This window comes from Dendrobates tinctorius, unplaced genomic scaffold, assembly GCF_039654945.1.
Source record: "Dendrobates tinctorius isolate UK_male_01 unplaced genomic scaffold, ASM3965494v1 ptg000005l, whole genome shotgun sequence".
NCBI lineage: Eukaryota > Metazoa > Chordata > Amphibia > Anura > Dendrobatidae > Dendrobates > Dendrobates tinctorius.
This window is the reverse complement of record NW_027361673.1, coordinates 20,209,786-20,227,961: the sequence shown is the minus strand read 5'-3', so window position 1 is coordinate 20,227,961 and position 18,176 is coordinate 20,209,786. Positions and strand designations below refer to the sequence as shown.

The 18,176-nt window shown below is 42.1% G+C and overlaps 1 protein-coding gene across 2 annotated transcripts in view; it reads right to left on the bottom strand.

Moving 5' to 3' along the window:
- RBMS3 (RNA binding motif single stranded interacting protein 3) overlaps positions 1–18,176 on the bottom strand; it is a 1,042,190-nt gene that overhangs the window by 7,114 nt on the left and 1,016,900 nt on the right. For both annotated transcript variants that reach the window (XM_073568606.1, XM_073568614.1), the window contains exons 11-12: positions 10,417–10,527; positions 2,661–2,741 (exon numbers count right to left, since the gene is read on the bottom strand). In XM_073568606.1, the coding sequence (XP_073424707.1) occupies positions 2,661–2,741; positions 10,417–10,527 (192 nt within the window). The remainder of the gene's footprint in view (positions 1–2,660; positions 2,742–10,416; positions 10,528–18,176) is intronic.

Sequence of the window (18,176 nt, the reverse complement as noted above, 5' to 3'; positions counted from 1 at the left end):
GGCATCTGGAAGTGCATTTAAATGCCCGCTGTCAGAGTCTGACAGTGCCATTTAACTACTTAATAGGCGCTGGCGGAACGCGATTCCGCTCACGCCTATTGCAGGCACATGTCAGCTGTTAAAAACAGCAGACATGTTGCTGCTTTGAGGTGGGCTCACCACTGGAGCCCACCTCAAAGCAGGGGATACTGCCAGCCGATGTACTATTCCATCAACTGGTAGTAAGGGGTTAAGAAACAACAGTTTATAGTCTACATTATGATGTCCAAGACACTACATACATGTGCATCGATGTCAGTAGCAAAAGCAATTGTTCAAAAGTGTTTTGCAGATGACTTTCATTTATAATCTGTATCAGATGCTTCTTGAATAAGATTCCAGCAATAGTCAGCCAGCATTGACATACTCCACTTTCCCTTGTACTTTTTCTCCATCGGCGTAATGTGTTGGTGAAATCTTTCACTGTGTTCATCGCTAACGGCACCAAGATTGGCTGGAAAAAAGTCCAAGTGAGAATGTACAGTAGAAAATACATTTTTAGTGACATTGCATTTCATCAAATGATATGCTGTGAGCATATTGTCCACGAGTTGTTCAAAGTTCGATGCCTTGCTATTGCCAAGAAAGTTGAAGGTCACATTTTTAAAGGCTCTCCATGCCATTTGGTCAGCACCTTGCAAAAGACCATCAAAGCTACTGTCATTCATTATATCTCTGATCTGTGGGCCAATAAAAATACCTTATTTAATCTTTGCATCACTTATTCATGAAAATTTCTGTTGCATGTAAGAAAAGGCTTCCGATTCTTAGTTCATTGCTTTGACAAAATTCTTCATAAGTCCAAGTTTAATATGCAAAGTAGGACGAAATATCTTTGGTGGATCAATGAGAGGATTATGTTTAACATTCTTTTGTCCAGCAACCAGGTTGTTGGAGTGGCCAATCCTTTACAAAATAGTGCATTTCTCATGTACGACTGTCTCACTCACAAATAAAACAACAATACTTGATATATCCAAGCTACAGTCCAAGAAGAAGTGAAACAACTTTTATATCACCACATAAGTTCCAGTTATAATTTGTATAACTAATGTGGGACAACAGTAACTCCATATTCTCATATGTTTCTTTCATGTGCATATGCAAATAAAGTCCGTGCCGCAGTGTTTTCTTTGACTGGCCTCCCTGAGGTCAGTGATTGTTTCGTGATGTTGGTATACTAGACATTGCTCCCACCTAGCTAGAATCCTACTCCACACTGATGAGGTGCAACACCCCGAAACAGCTGTCTGTGGAAGGCTATCTGGCCTTGGTAATTCCCTTGTCATATCTGTAAAGAGCTGGATATTGACTTAAAGGGCCACTTAATATGGTGGTAATGGTGGTTTCCGAAAGGAGCCACTCCTTGGCTGGGTCCTTCCCTGGAGGAAGATCTGGCTAGTCCCGTGTTTGAGACTCTTAAATGAGGCTCCACAGACTTTATTTGCATATTCGTATTTCCCAGGGAGCAATGCACCTAGGATTTCACTGTGATTGAGCACCTTTGCCGGCTGCCGCAGTGTTTTCTTTGACTGGTCTCCCTGAGGTCAGTGATTGTTTCGTGGTCTTTCATGTGCATGGCATGTCCAATAGGTATAGAAGGATAGATATTTCCGTTGTGCAGTAAAACAGCTTTCAGACTTAAAACTGACGAGTCAATGAACAGTCGCCATTCCTTCGGGTCATGTTTGCATCCAAGAGCACCAAACAACCATAAGACGTCGTAGCAAAAGGTTAAACTGTTGACATGGTTGAAAAATTGATTAAGGTCTTCTTGACGACTGCGGAAAACAGAGACTCTTGTTCCTGGTAATAGTTTCCGTTCTTGTAGCCTTGATCCCAAAAATTCTGTCTGCCTCTTTGACAATTTCAAATCTCTGACCAAGTCACTCAGATCAGCTTGACTGAGCAGATGTGGATTAGATGTAGAAAGCTCAAAGTCTGGGTCTGCAGCAGTTTCATTGTCCACTGACATTGTTAGTTCATCTTCGTCATCCTCCATTATCCATACTTTGGGCGGCTTTGGAACACTTTCAACGGGTGGCACTGGTCTTATGGCTGAAGGAAGATTAGGATATTCTATTGATTTCTTGCTTTTTGCTGAATATCCTGTTACATTTGTAAGGCAGAATTAGCAATCTGTTACATGATCTCTTTGCTCTCTCCATATAATTGGGACAGTGAACGGCATTGAAGGTCGTGATCCATTCAGCCATGCTCTAAGTATGCCAGTATTATCTTTTGATTACTCCCCTGCCCAGGAGATGTTGTATGTTCCTTACACAGTCAGCCAAATTATTCACTGTGCCTGCACGGAATTCGCATAATAAGTACATATGTGTAGAATAGCGATTTATGTTATTTCAGTGGAAAATTCAGAATATACTGGTTCAGAAAAAGTTCATATATGAGTTTTTAGAACTATAACAGAATATTATAATGCTTCACATCATTTCTCAAAAATCTTACATGATAGGAAAAATCTGAAGTCATTTCAGAAATAAGCATGAAAAAATCTATCAGGAACACTCAATATTGTCCGAGGGACAAAACCTTTGTAACACGGTGTTATTGGATGTTTTTCTTCCATACAACTTTTTATGTACATGTTGCATACTTACTTCAACTTGAACAGCTGTTGGAGGCACAGGAGTATACTGGGGGATATAGGTCCCTTGCATAGGTGCAGCAGCAGTCATATACTATACAGACAGAAGTAAATATACATAGAATGATTTAATACAACATTCTAAACTAAACAAAATGTGACTTATTCATAATTTAGCATTTTGTCTTCATTACATGGTAAAACTTGATTAGGTAGTTAGAAAAAAGGAAAAAAAGAAAAAAAGAAACTGTTAACTATATAAGAGCTGATATCTCTTTTTTAAATTAATTGGATTCTTTCAAAGTACACTCCTCAAGAATGAAACTGCAATAGCAAGAAGAAAACGTTATTAAATTATGTATGTTACAAGATTGATGGACATGTTAAGGATATGCAATTTATTAATGAAAACAAAATTTTCAAAACATCTCGATTTATTCAGTATCCATTGTGATTGCCACATGCAGAAATAGACGCACATGCGCACATAATGTGACAGAGCATGTAATGTCATGACATTGTGATCCTTTTGTGCAGGAAACCTCAGAGGCCTCAGCAGACCTGAATGTATGTGCCTACCATGAAAGGCAAGGGGATTTCAGCTTCAGTGGTAGTGATCAAATAATGTGGCAGGGAGTGGAGGGCCATAGAGATGAGCGGTGAGGTGAGAATAAGGTTTTTTTTATTTTTATATCTTTCATTTAGAATTCTCTAGTGTCTGGAGAAACTCCAGGGCATAAAAAGTGACATTAATTTTTCAGAAAATAACTTTGAATTTAATTTCCTGAGAAAATCAGCATGAACAATCAAATTTAAATTTTTTCTGATGCACTCTTTCTGCTCGGCATGACATCAATTAAATTTTTAATGGTTTTCTGTGTAATGTTGTTCTGCATGCAAATCATCAATATCTGCTGCTGGCAGCTGCCTTTGCAATTGACGTCCAATGATGTCCCATATGTGTTGGATAGGAGCCAAGTCCAGATACACTGCAGGACATAGGAACAAGCTTTGTTCGTGCAAGCCTCCCACAGATGCACCAGCAAAATGTGGCCTGGTTGAAAAATGGCTTCTCGGACACTTTGAAATAGTTACTTGGTTTACATGACCAAATCAACGTAACACCGAGCAGTTGGAGTACCTGGAATGAAGCTAGAGGAGTCTGGCTACTATATTTTATGCCAGACTCCATTTCAATCTTGCTCTGAACACTGATAGCTTTTAAGAGTGGTGGAATGAGTTCATTGGAACATGTAGCTGGAATTCTGTCTAGTGGCCCAATACTGTGCAAATGTATTCTCATGGCATATACAGTTTGATGCCTTAGGCTTGGTCTATGATGTACAATTTCACTTATAGGTCATGATGGATTAATAGTGGAACTAGGGGTACAACCATTGCTGCAAAGTGTCCAGGGAGCTGTTTTTTAACATGTAAATGCCAGGCTGAATGTAGTTCAGTAGTTTGTGGTAAAGTGAGCACCCTATGTGGCCTAAAGGTACCACCATGGCCAACAGAGTCTCCTACAGATCAAATCTGGACATCATTGGCAATTGTTTAGCTATGAAATACAATACAAATAATTGTTGCAGGATCAGACACATTGTGATTTTGTTGTTTTGTTATTGAGTGCTCTAGAACAAGTGCATTCATGTGGACTGGAACTTGGGAAGCAAGAAAACTGAGCTGTCCAACTATTATTAGCAACATAGTTCCCTTAGTGCTAAAACCTTAAAGGCTCTTCACTAGATGAAACATGTCGGACGGTATAGGCACTAGCAGGGTAAGTTCTATTTGAGAAATAAGTTTGATACTGCCCTTGCAAGGGAAAAAGACAATTTTCTCTGGGATTGTAGGAAGAGTGACAGCATCATTGGGGTGAAATAGTGATTTTCAAGATGTAGCGGCATTCACCATCTGGAGTAAACATTTCAGTCTTTATTGGATTCCTTTAAAACATACCTGTAAGTCAGGGAGCTTGCAGTTTGCAGCCAATTGACAACCATTTCACGTGTGAACACGCTTCTAAGGGTATGACACGCATGTTAACATGCACTCTGTAAGCTCCCTGACTTAATTATACATTTTAAAGGAATCCATAAAGACTGACATTTTTACTCCAGATGGTAACACCAGCTACATCTTTTTCATAATGACTAATTTGCTTACCATTTTATGGATCTAGTAGCTGTTTTTTGGTTTTATGGCAGCCTTCATGGTTATCATTACAGTCTACGCTCTAGTTTAACACATAGTGCCAAATTTTAACCTACTTTTATTCTGGAAATAGGGTTTGTCCACCCTCCTGACACAATGGTAAGGCATCATTGGATCGTGGACCCCTGTGCATTTTCATCATGATAATGAAGACCTGTGAGTAGAGTTGAGCGATACCGTCCGATACTTCAAAATATCGGATCGGAATGGATCGGCCGATCTTTAAAAAAAGTATCGGTATCGCCGATGCCGATACCGGAAGTCCCATTCAAGTCTATGAGACTTCCGGTATCGGAATTGGAAAAACCCTTTCCTGCCCTTGTACAGCCTCTCGAGGGTCTGTACAGGCCTTCCGGGGGTCTCTGCCGGCCTGCCGGGGGTCTGTGCTGGCCTGCCGGTGGGCTGTGTGGACTGCCCGGGGTCTGTGCACCCTGTGGGGGTCTGTGCCGGCCTTCCGGGGGGCTGTGCCGGCCTGCCGGGGGGCTGTGCTGATGTCCGGGGGTCTGTGCAGGCATCGTCTGATGGGACTACAAGTCCCATCGGGCGATGCCTGCTACCATGACAGTGATTGACACATTAGCCAATGATGGGACAGTAGTAGTCCCATCATCCGGCTAATGTGTTAAATGTAAAAAAAAAATAAAAAAAAAAAATAATACATACATACTACATGCATGCTTCATACATACTACATGCTACATACATAGTACATATATACTACATGCATGCTACATACATACTACATGCTACATACATACTACATACATACTACATATATACTACATGCATGCTACATACATGCTACATGCTACATACATACTACATACATACTACATATATACTACATGCATGCTACATACATGCTACATACATACTACATGCTACATACATACTACATACATACTACATATATGCATCATACATACTACATGCTACATACATACTACATACTACATATATGCATCATACATACTACATGCTACATACATACTACATACATACTACATATATACTACATGCATGCTACATACATACTGCATGCATGCTACATACATACTACATGCATGCTACATACATACTACATGCTACATACATACTACATACATACTACATGCATGCTTGCTACATACATACTGCATGCATGCTACATACATACTACATGCTACATACATACTACATACATACTACATATATACTACATGCATGCTACATACATGCTACATGCTACATACATACTACATGCATACTACATATATGCTACATGCATGCTACATACATGCTACATGCTACATACATACTACATACATACTACATGCTACATACATACTACATACATACTACATATATGCATCATACATACTACATGCTACATACATACTACATACTACATATATGCATCATACATACTACATGCTACATACATACTACATACTACATATATGCATCATACATACTACATGCTACATACATACTACATATATACTACATGCATGCTACATACATACTGCATGCATGCTACATACTACATGCATGCTACATACATACTACATGCTACATACATACTACATACATACTACATGCATGCTACATACATACTGCATGCATGCTACATACATACTACATGCTACATACATACTACATATATACTACATGCATGCTACATACATGCTACATACATACTACATACATACCACATATATACTACATGCATGCTACATACATGCTACATGCTACATACATACTACATACATACTACATATATACTACATGCATGCTACATACATGCTACATGCTACATACATACTACATACATACTACATGCTACATACATACTACATACATACTACATATATGCATCATACATACTACATGCTACATACATACTACATACATACTACATATATACTACATGCATGCTACATGCATACTGCATGCATGCTACATACTACATGCATGCTACATACATACTACATGCTACATACATACTACATACATACTACATGCATGCTACATACATACTGCATGCATGCTACATACATACTACATGCTACATACATACTACATATATACTACATGCATGCTACATACATGCTACATACATACTACATACATACTACATGCATGCTACATACAATACATTCATACAATACATACATAGACATACAGTACATATAACATAGAGTAACATACTTACCAATACTTGTCACATTGTTCCCCGAAGCCATTGTCGTCTACGGAATAAATGTTAACATAACAAACCACAAAAATACTCACCCATGATCCGAAGCAGTCCACGAGTGTGTCCCACGACGATCTTGGGTAGAGAACTGCAGCATCAGCTGATGCTGCCGCTCTCTACGGGCTGCAGGAATCCAATGACGGAAGGTAGGTATCCTTCCGCACTGTATTCCTCCGCCACTTAAAAAAAAAGTCCCTAGTCTCACTTTATGGTAAAAGCTGTGTGGGAATTTCCCACACAGCTTTTACCATAAAGTGAGACTAGGGATTTTTTTTTTTTAAGTGGCGGAGGAATACAGTGCGGAAGGATACCTATCTTCCGTCATTGGATTCCTGCAGCCCGTAGAGAGCGGCAGCATCAGCTGATGCTGCAGTTCTCTACCCAAGATCGTCGTGGGACACACTCGTGGACTGCTTCGGATCATGGGTGAGTATTTTTGTGGTTTGTTATGTTAATATTTATTCCGTAGACGACAATGGCTTCGGGGAACAATGTGACAAGTATTGGTAAGTATGTTACTCTATGTTATATGTACTGTATGTCTATGTATGTATTGTATGAATGTATTGTATGAATGTATTGTATGTAGCATGCATGTAGTATGTATGTAGCATGTATGTAGTATGTATGTAGTATATATGTGGTATGTATGTATCATGTAGTATGTATGTAGCATGCATGTAGTATGTATGTAGTATGTATGTAGTATGTATGTAGCATGTAGCATGTATGTAGCATGCATGTAGTATATATGTGGTATGTATGTAGCATGTAGTATGTATGTAGCATGCATGTAGTATGTATGTATGTAGTATGTATGTAGCATGTAACATGTATGTAGCATGCATGTAGTATGTATGTAGTATGTATGTAGCATGTAGTATATATGTGGTATGTGTGTAGCATGTAGTATGTATGTAGCATGCATGTAGTATATATGTAGTATGTATGTAGCATGTAGTATGTATGTAGCATGCATGTAGTATGTATGTAGTATATATGTGGTATGTATGTAGCATGTAGTATGTAGCATGCATGTAATATGTATGTAGTATATATGTGGTATGTAGCATGTAGCATGCATGTAGCATGCATGTAGTATGTATGTAGTATGTATGTAGTATGCATGTAGCATGTAGTATGTATGTAGCATGCATGTAGTATATATGTAGTATGTATGTAGCATGTTGTATGTATGTAGCATGCATGTAGTATGTATGTAGTATATATGTGGTATGTATGTAGCATGTAGTATGTATGTAGCATGCATGTAGTATGTATGTAGTATGTATGTAGCATGTAGTATGTATGTAGCATGCATGTAGTATGTATGTAGCATGTAGTATGTATGTAGCATGCATGTAGTATATATGTGGTATGTATGTAGCATGTAGTATGTATGTAGCATGCATGTAGTATGTATGTAGTATATATGTGGTATGTATGTAGCATGCATGTAGTATATATGTGGTATGTATGTAGCATGTAGTATGTATGTAGTATGCATGTAGTATTTTTTTTTATTTTTTTTTTAAACATTTAACACATTAGCCGGATGATGGGACTACTACTGTCCCATCATTGGCTAATGTGTCAATCACTGTCATGGTAGCAGGCATCGGCTGATGGGACTTGTAGTCCCATCGGACGATGCCTGCACAGACCCCCGGACATCAGCACAGCCCCCCGGCAGGCCGGTACAGACCCCCACAGGGTGCACAGACCACCGGCAGGCTGGCACAGCCCCCCGGCAGGCCGGTACAGACCCCGGGCAGTCCACACAGCCCCCCGGCAGGCCGGCACAGCCCCCCGGCAGGCCGGCAGAGACCCCCGGAAGGCCCGAAATGACGGCGCATCATGATGCGCACACACCGCGCATCATGGTGACGTCATTTCGGCTGTCAATCAACTTTGAACTTCCGATTCCGATGCCCGATATTGAAAAAATATCGGATGTCGGTATCGGAATTCCGATACAGCAAGTATCGGCCGATACCCGATACTTGCGGTATCGGAATGCTCAACACTACCTGTGAGATCTTTTTTTAACTTATGATGGCAATACAATGGATTCGACATTAGTAATCAGAACTTTTGCTTTGTTAAGGAATGCTGTGATCTAGTCCTTCTGGTATAATACCACAGGCTACATACTGTCATTTGTTTTTGTCTAGTACTGGCTAGGCCACTCCAAGACCTTGAAATGCTTTTACCAAACCACTCCTTAGTTCCCCTGGCTATGTGTTTCAGGTCATTGTCATGCTGGAAGACCCAGCCATGACCCTCTTCAATGTTCTTACTGAGGGATAGAGTTTCTTGGCCAAAAATCTCGCTATATATGGCCCCATCCATCCTTCCTTCAATACGGTGCAGTCATCCTATTCCCATTACCCATCCTTCATCTTACTGCAAACATGCTGAGTGGAGTTGATTCCAAAAAGATCTGACTACATGATTTTCTCCCATGCCTCCTTTGGATCATCCAGATGGTCATTGGTGAACTTCAATTGGGCATTGACTTGCTGGGATGAGCAGGTTGACTTTGAGTGCCCTGCAGGATTTTAATCCATGTCATCATTGTGTGTTGATAATGGTAATGTTTGACACCGTGATCACAGCTCTCTTCAGGTCATTGACCAGGCCCTCCCATATAGTTCTGAGCTGATTCCTGACCTTTCTCAGAATCATCCTTACCCCACGAGGCAAGCTTTTATGCAGCAACAGACTGAGGAAGACTGACAATCATCTTGTGTTTTTTCCATTTTATGACAATTGTCCTACAGCCCATCCCAGCCTTGTGCAGGTGTACAACTTTGTCCCTGTGTCATTAGACAGCTCTTTGGTCTTGACCATTGTGGAGTGTTGGAGCTTGACTGAGTTCAAACAGATGCATATAATACAGGTAATGAGTGCAGAGTAGGAGGACTACTTAAGGTAAAACTGAAAGGTCTGTGAGAGCCAGAATTCTTGATGGTTGGTAGGTGAGCAAATACTTATTTCATGCAATTTATGCAATTTAATTTTTAAAAATCATGCAATGTGGTTTTCTGTTTTTGTTTTTTTTAGATTCTGTCTTTCACAGTTGAAGTGTATCTATGATATAAATTACAGACCTCTCCATTCTTTGTAGGTGGGAAAACGTGCATAATCGGCAGAGTATCTAATACTTATTTTCCCAGCTCTATAAATAAAATAATTATCAGAATTACTGTTATAATTCATATGCACATACATGAGAGTCTATTTTGTAATGTCATCTGAAAAGAAAAACACAATTTTCTTTAATAAAGTAACTATTAAAAACAAGTCTTACTGTTCCGGTTGTCCCCAAAGAGAGGTGATTCATTTGTTGTGTTAGAGGGCCCATCATACTTGCCGGTTGCATTGACATGGTATGGTCCATTGTTGGTGTTATAACAGCACCCTACAGTTAGAATTGAAATGAGCATTTGACATCATAAGGACAAGTTTTATGAAAATTGCAAAAAAATGTTAAAAGATAGGATGGATTTCAGAGTATGAGGACTATTGACACCATACATATATTAGGAATAGTGATGAGTGAGCATGCTTTGATAAAGAGTTATTCAAGCATGCTTGAGTAGCTAATAGAGCATCTTCAGTATCCTCTAATACTATGTTTGAGTCACTGTGGCTGCATGAAGGTATGGACTGGGACTGAAATTCAGCCCTGGCATTTGAAATCACACAGGCCCATGTCATTCCCGTCCCCAAGCACCAGATGAAATATATTACTAATATTACCTTGGATGAAGGAAAGCAAGATTTACTATTATTAATGATTCCCATGACCTGCTGGAATAAGTGATTTTTGGTGACTTTGTGCTCCGTCACAACTCTTAACAATATGGGTGTCTTGAGAGTACCAATTCCGTTAACAAGGTAGCAGCCAAAGCAGCCCATGATCAGACAGACCCTTCTGGCATTTGCAAGATTTTCCAAATGGCTTGTCCGGCCCTGGAGCCCATTATATACTGTATGGATCGACTTATGAAGCCCATTATATAAGGAGCATGATATGGGGCCCATTCTGTGTGGAGCAATATATGGGGCCCATCAAATACTGGAGCATTATATGGGGCCTATCACATTGTATGGAATATTATATTGGGCCCTCTATGTATGGAACAATATATGGGGCTCATTATACTGTATGGAACATTATATGGGTTTCATTATTCTGTATGGAGCAATATATGGGGTTCATTATTCTGTATGGAGCATTATATGGGGCCCATTATTCTGTATGGTGCAATATATTGTGCCCATAATACTGTATGGAGCAACATATGGGGCTCATTATTCTGTATGGAGAACCATGTGGTGCCCATAATACTGTATGGAGTAATATATGGGGCTCATTATTCTGTATGGATCACTATGTGGGGACCATAATACTGTATGGAGGACTATACTGTCTAGCCCATTCATGACATGTGTCGTACAAGTACTGTGCATGTCATGTCTCCCCATTTGATGTAGGCTCCGGCACTGAGCCCACATCAAAGTCGGGACATGTCAGCTCTTTTGAACAGCTGACATGTGCCTGCAATAGGCACGAGTAGAATCGCGATCCGCCCGCGCCTATTAACTAGTTAAATCCCGCTATCAAACTCTGACAGTGCGCTTTAACTAGAGCTTCCAGCTGCGCAGCCGGAAATACGCACACCGACGACCCCCATTACGTGATTGGGGGTCATCGGTTCCATGCCACGACAACCAGAGGTTGTTGATGGCAGATTGCTATGAGTGCCACCCTGTGGTCAGCGTTCATAGCAATGCTGTCATTCTGCTACCTAGAGGTGATCTATGCATCAGATCTATGTAGCAGAGGCGATCGAGTTGTGGCAGCTTCTAGCCTCCTATAAAAAAGTGTTTAAAAATATCAAAATAATAAAAAATAACAGATCAAATCACCCCCTCTTCGCCCCAATCAAAATAAAACAATAAAAAAAATCAAGCATACACATATTTGGTATCGCCACATTCAGAATTGCCCGATCTATCAATAAAAAAAGGTTTAACCTGATCCCTAAACAGTGTAACGAGAAAAAAAATCAAAATGCCAGAATTACGTTTTTTGGTCGCCGTGAATTGCATTAAAATGCAATAATGCATGACCAAAAGAATGCATCTGCGCAAAACTGGAATCATTAAAAACATCAGCTCGGCATGCAAAGAATAAGCCCTCACCTAAACCGAGATCGCGAAAAATGGAGACACTACGGGTCTCGGAAAATGGCGCACTTTTTTTTTTAGCAAACTTTGTATTTTTTTCACCACTTAGATAAAAAAAAAACAAGATATGTTTGGTGACTATGAACTTGTAATGACCTGGAGAATCATAATGGCAGGTCAGTTTTAGCATTTAGTGAAACTAGCAAAAAAGCCAAGCAAAAGGCAAGTGTGGGATTGCACTTTTTTGCAATTTCATCGCACTTGAAATTTTTTTACCGTTTTTGAGTACATGACATGGTAAAACCAGTGGTGTCGTTCAAAAGTGCAACTCGTTCCACAAAAAATAAGCCCTCGCATGTCCATATTGACGGAAAAATAAAAAAAGTTATGGCTCTGGGAAGAAGGGGAGCGAAAACCGAAACGCAAAACTGAAAAAGGGCTCCGTCAAGAAGGGGCTAGTTTCTGAGCTATTGTAGAATTTACAATAGATATCACTCATGTAATGTAAGAAGTAAGTGAAGTCTATGGCATTGTGCTATACCTATATTTCTATGCTGTATTTGTGCATTATGAATTGTGGTATAAGTTAAAGGGGCCCACTGAGACTCTTTCGCCCGGGGCTCACGAAAACCTGGAACCGGCCCTGCATGGTACCCTGAGGTCATCTTATGACTCCAGTGTATGGTAGCCTGTGAGATCTAGCTACAATCAGGGTCTCACATGCTGTGTCAGTGACTCACTAACAGATCTCATGCATTATAGGACACGAGTGCTGCAATTAATGAGACCAATTATCAAAGTAAAAATTATACATGTCCCACAGTGGGACTTAGTGAAACATAAAAAAGTTAAATAATATGTGTAAAAATTTAAAAAAAATACAAAAAAAGTACAAAAAGAGTGAAAACTCATTTGCCACTAAAAATGCAGACTTTGTGATAAAACACAGTTAAACAAAAAAAGTAAACATAATTGGTATTGCTGGAACAACTCAAACTATAAAACTGTCATGTTTATTATTTTGTATGGTGAACAATGTAAAAAAAACATACTAAAATGATGCTTTTTCATTATGACACACAAAAAAATGATGACTTAGATGCACTAAATTGTCCAGCAAAAAGCAAGCCCCAATATGGCGCATTCGGGAAAAAATAAAACAGTCACAGCTCTCAGAATATGGGGATGCAATAACAAATTTATTTTTTTTAAATGGTTCTTAGTCTGTAAAAACAGTGGAGCAGAGAAAGACGATATAAATGTGGTATTGCTGTAATTGTACTGACCTGACAAACAAATTGGTCTTATCATTTTTACCACACGGTGAACTGTGCAAAAAAATAAAATAAAAACAATTCCTGAACTGCTGATTTTTGTTGATTCAATGTCTGAAAAATTTAAATAAAAAGCGATCTACAAGCTTTATGTACCTCAAAATGGTATAAAAAAATCTCCAACTCGTCGTGCAGAAGATAAGCCCTCACATAGCTCTGCTTGCCAAAAAGTAGAAAAGTTATAGCTCTGAGAATATGGCGTCAAAATATTTTTTTTAAAGAAAAAAAGCATTTTTAATATGTGAGAGTAGCAAAAAATGAAAAAAATATAAATCGGGTAATCGCAGTAACCCAAACAATAAAGAACTATTCTTGCACTGTTGTCTATTTGCTCATTGTGTCTCCCAAAAAATTAAAACAAGGCTCAGGTCACATTTATCCTGTAATCTCCGGAATAGATGCCAAAAGGAGTACAAAGTGTCTGCCTAATTATGGTGGGTGGTTCCGTCGGGAATCTGAATCGCGTTTTTGTGGGATTTACATGGAACCCCAGATGTACGTGCTCAAAGTAGAAAACAAGAATATGATCATAGCCTTATACTGTATGCGATTAAAAAATGTTATGCACTCTAAAATTCTACCAATAAAAAACATGATTTATGCCACACAAAACCAGCCAACACTAAGTCCTTCATCTGTCACTGAAAATATAGAGGTTCCCAAGTTACTGGCAGAACAAAGCGACACAGCCCCACCCCCTCAATTAAAATCCAGTGAAATCCAAATACCCTCCTTTTTCTGATCCCTATTGTGCCTAAACTGCAGTAAGCTTCCACATGCTTGGCATTATTGTTGTGGAAAATGTTAGGCATTAGGTTTCTGCAACTGCACAGCAGGGATCCAGAGCCGCTCATTCAGCAGTCTTCCATTCTCCATCGCCCGCAGAGGAGCTTGCTCAGCAGCCCTGTCGTTCCCAATGCTCTGCTCAGACCAGCTCTGTAGGTCTGGCTGTTGCTGCCACCTCTGGGCCAGCAATAGCAGCACAGGCTGTTCAGCAGCAAGCCACTCCAGAGGCTAAGTCCTTCCATTGCTCCACTGAGCATGCTCACGAGACGATCTCCCATTGGAGATCGGGAGTCACTTGCACAGGTCCTTCTCCAGATCTGATTGGTCCATCTCTGGGATCTGGAAGCTTCCGGCTATAAAAGGTTTGCATGGCCGCTCGGCCATGCGCTAGTATAGACTCTAGTTGCTAACTGTGTGAATGATGATGGATGTATGGACTTGCAAATGACTCATTAAGATTCCCCTCCCTCTGATATTACGAGTGTGTATAGGGAACTAGTGATAGAGTCAGTGCCAGTCAGTGGCAAGCTACTGGCCACAATACGCATCCTCCACAGTGCTAGCGTCCGACAGTTTGCCTGCTAGCGAGCATTGTCGTATAGTGGCAGTGTCGGTCGCCGCGCTGCAGTCAGCAGCTCTTGGCGTCCACACTCCTCTGAGTCCTGTGGCGTCAACAGGCTCAGCCTTTGTGTTTAATACTTCAGCATCTCTGTGAAGGAACAGAGATCACCCAGCGCACTCCGGGTGACATTCAACCCACGTGCGTTATACCACCATATAGTGTGTCTGCCATTACATAGCAGCAGTGTAACACCTTCTGCATGGTGGACCCCGGGTGGCGAACGCACTTATTATTATTTATTATTTAGTGCATTCCGCCGTCCCTAACATTATACTAGCACCAGGGTCTGGCTAGTAATGGCGGACCTGCAGCAGCTACGGCAGTACATTCGGCAGCTGGAGGGCAGGTTGGCAGCTCTCGAGAGTTCCACCTCAGATGCGAATGCTACTGTGGCCGCTGCCCAAGCAGTCACAGAGGCTGTCTCGCATGTGTCCACGTCGACAATATCCCGCCTCCCGTTGCCCAATAAATTTTCTGGTGACAGCGCCACCTGCAGGGGTTTCATGAGCCAGTGCTCTATTCAGCTCGAGTTACTGGCTGCACAATTACCTACAGAGTGGGCTAAGGTGGGGTTCATTGTCTCCCTCCTGTTGGGCAGGGCGTTAGAATGGGCCACGCCACTGTGGGAGCGTGATGACCCCGTGGTTCTGAGTGCTGCTCAGTTTCTAATGTCCCTGAAGCAGGTCTTTTTGGAACCAAGGGTCACTCACAACACCTCAGCTATTATCTTTAACACAGGGGTCCCTCTCGGTCAGCCATTATGCCATCTGCTTCCAGACACTGGCTTCCGGACTGGAGTGGCCTGATAAGACACTCATCCCTGTGCTCTGGAGGGGTTTGGCGGAGCATGTCAAGCATGCTCTAGCTAACAGGGAGGTTCCCGTAACTCTGGAGGAGCTGATTGCTATCTCCACCCGCATTGATCTCCGGTATACTGAGCGCGGGCTGGAGGGAGCTCAATCCAGACAGAAGGTTAAGTTGGCTCCCACCTTCTCTGAACCTCTTGAACCCACGGAGGTGTCTTGCACTGGCGCCAAGTCGAGCCCAGTGTGAAGCTCTGCACGCTGTTACCAGTGTCGACAGTTTGGTCACCCAGCTAACAGGTGTCCACAGCGCTCTAAGAAACGGTCACATACCGTGGTAGTAGGTGGAGGTCTATCTGATATGAAACCTTTTTCCCCTAAACTGGTATTCTGAGGGACGTTAGATAGCGGTGCTTCCTCCTGGGAGGTAGAGGTCACGGTGGACTCCGGGGCAGAAGGAATCTTCATATCCTCGGCCTTCGCCCAAAAGCACGCAATCCCGCTGGTGCTACTGCCCAATCCCATGACCGTCAGGGTGGTTAACGGTGCGGCCTTACCTTCCCAGATTACCCACCAAACAGCACCCATTGGACTCTCAATCCCACCATCTCACCACGAAACGTTGTTCCTGTTCATTATGCCAGAGGGCATCGACCAGGTGCTTCTCGAAGTTTCGTGGCTCCATTGCCACTCCCCTCATATAGAGTAGTCTTCGGGGAGTATACCGGGTTGGAGCAAGGGCTGTGAGGGAAGGTGCATGAGGGGCAGAGTTCAAGTAGCCTCCACGGAAGTGCCCGCGGATCTCTCCGTGCTTCCCAGACACTACCAGCAGTACACAGACGCCTTCTCCAAAAAATCAGCGGAGACGCTTCCACCGCACCGCCCTTACGACTGTCCGATAGACCTTTTGCCAGGCGCGGAACCTCCTAGAGGCCGTGTGTATCCTCTATCTCTCCCGGAGATGGAGGCCATGTCACAATATATCCGGGAGAACCTAGTAAGAGGGTTCATCAGAAAATCGGTGTCGCCAGCTGGCGCAGGGTTCTTCTTCATGCAGAAGAAGAGTGGAGAGTTGCGCCCCTGCATTGACTACAGAGGTCTCAATGCCATTACAGTAAAAAACAAATACCCTATTCCTTTGATCTCTGAGCTGTTTGACAGGTTGTGAGGGGCCCAGATCTTTACTAAATTGGATCTACGAGGGGCGTACAACCTGATCCGCATACGTGAAGGAGACGAGTGGAAGACAGCCTTTAATACTAGGGATGGCCACTATGAGTACCTGGTCATGCGCTTCAGTCTCTGCAATGTGCCTGCTGTTTTCCAAGACTTCGTAAACAACATCTTTCTCAATATGCTCTCCACCTCGGTGGTGGTCTATCTGGATGACATCCTCATCTTTTCTCCAGATTTGGCCACTCATCGGAGAGATTTCTGCAAGTTCTTTGAACATTTGCGGGCGAATTCTCTCTTCGCCAAGTTGGAGAAGTGCCAATTTGAGCAGAAGTCCTTGCCGTTCCTGGGCTACATCATCTCAGCTCAGGGGTTGGCTTTGCATCCTGCCAAATGGCAGGCAGTAATGGACTGGCAGGAGCCCCATTCTCTTAAAGCGGTGCAGTGCTTTTTGGGGTTCGTTAATTTTTACCATCAGTTCATTCCCCACTTCACCACACTGATAGCTCCTTTGGTGGCTTTCACCAAAAAAGGAGCTAATCCCAAGGTTTGGTCAGAACAGGTCTCCATGGCTTTCTCGTCTATGAAAACCCATTTTGCTGGCGCTCTTATTCTATACCTTCCCGATGTGGATAGACCTTTTATCATAGAGGTGGATGCCTCATCCGTTGGTGCAGGAGCAGTCCTTTTCCAGAAGGATGCTCAAGGTCGGAAGCATCCCTGCTTCTTCTCTAAGACCTCACCGGTGGAGAAAAACTACTCCATCGGGGACAGGGAGTTGCTGGCAATGAAATTGGCCTTTTCTGAGTGGAGACATCTCCTGGAGGGAGCCTGGTTTCCCTTTCAGGTGTACACTGACCATAAAAACTTGGTCTATTTACAAATGGCCCAGCACTTGAACTCTTGTCAAGCTAGGTGGTCGCTCTTCTTCTCCCGCTTCCGCTTCACCTTGCACTATCAGTCCGGAGAGAAGAACGTCCGTGCTGATGCTCTCTCTCGCTTGGTGGTGTCGGTGGATGAGGAGGAGGCTGAGCCTTGGCAAATCGTCCCCACTGAGAGTCTCAGGACCGTGGCCCCTGTTGTTCTCAAGTCAGTGCCGCCGGGCAAGACCTTTGTCCCTCCTCGCCTGCGGCCGGAGGCTCTTGTGTGGGCACAT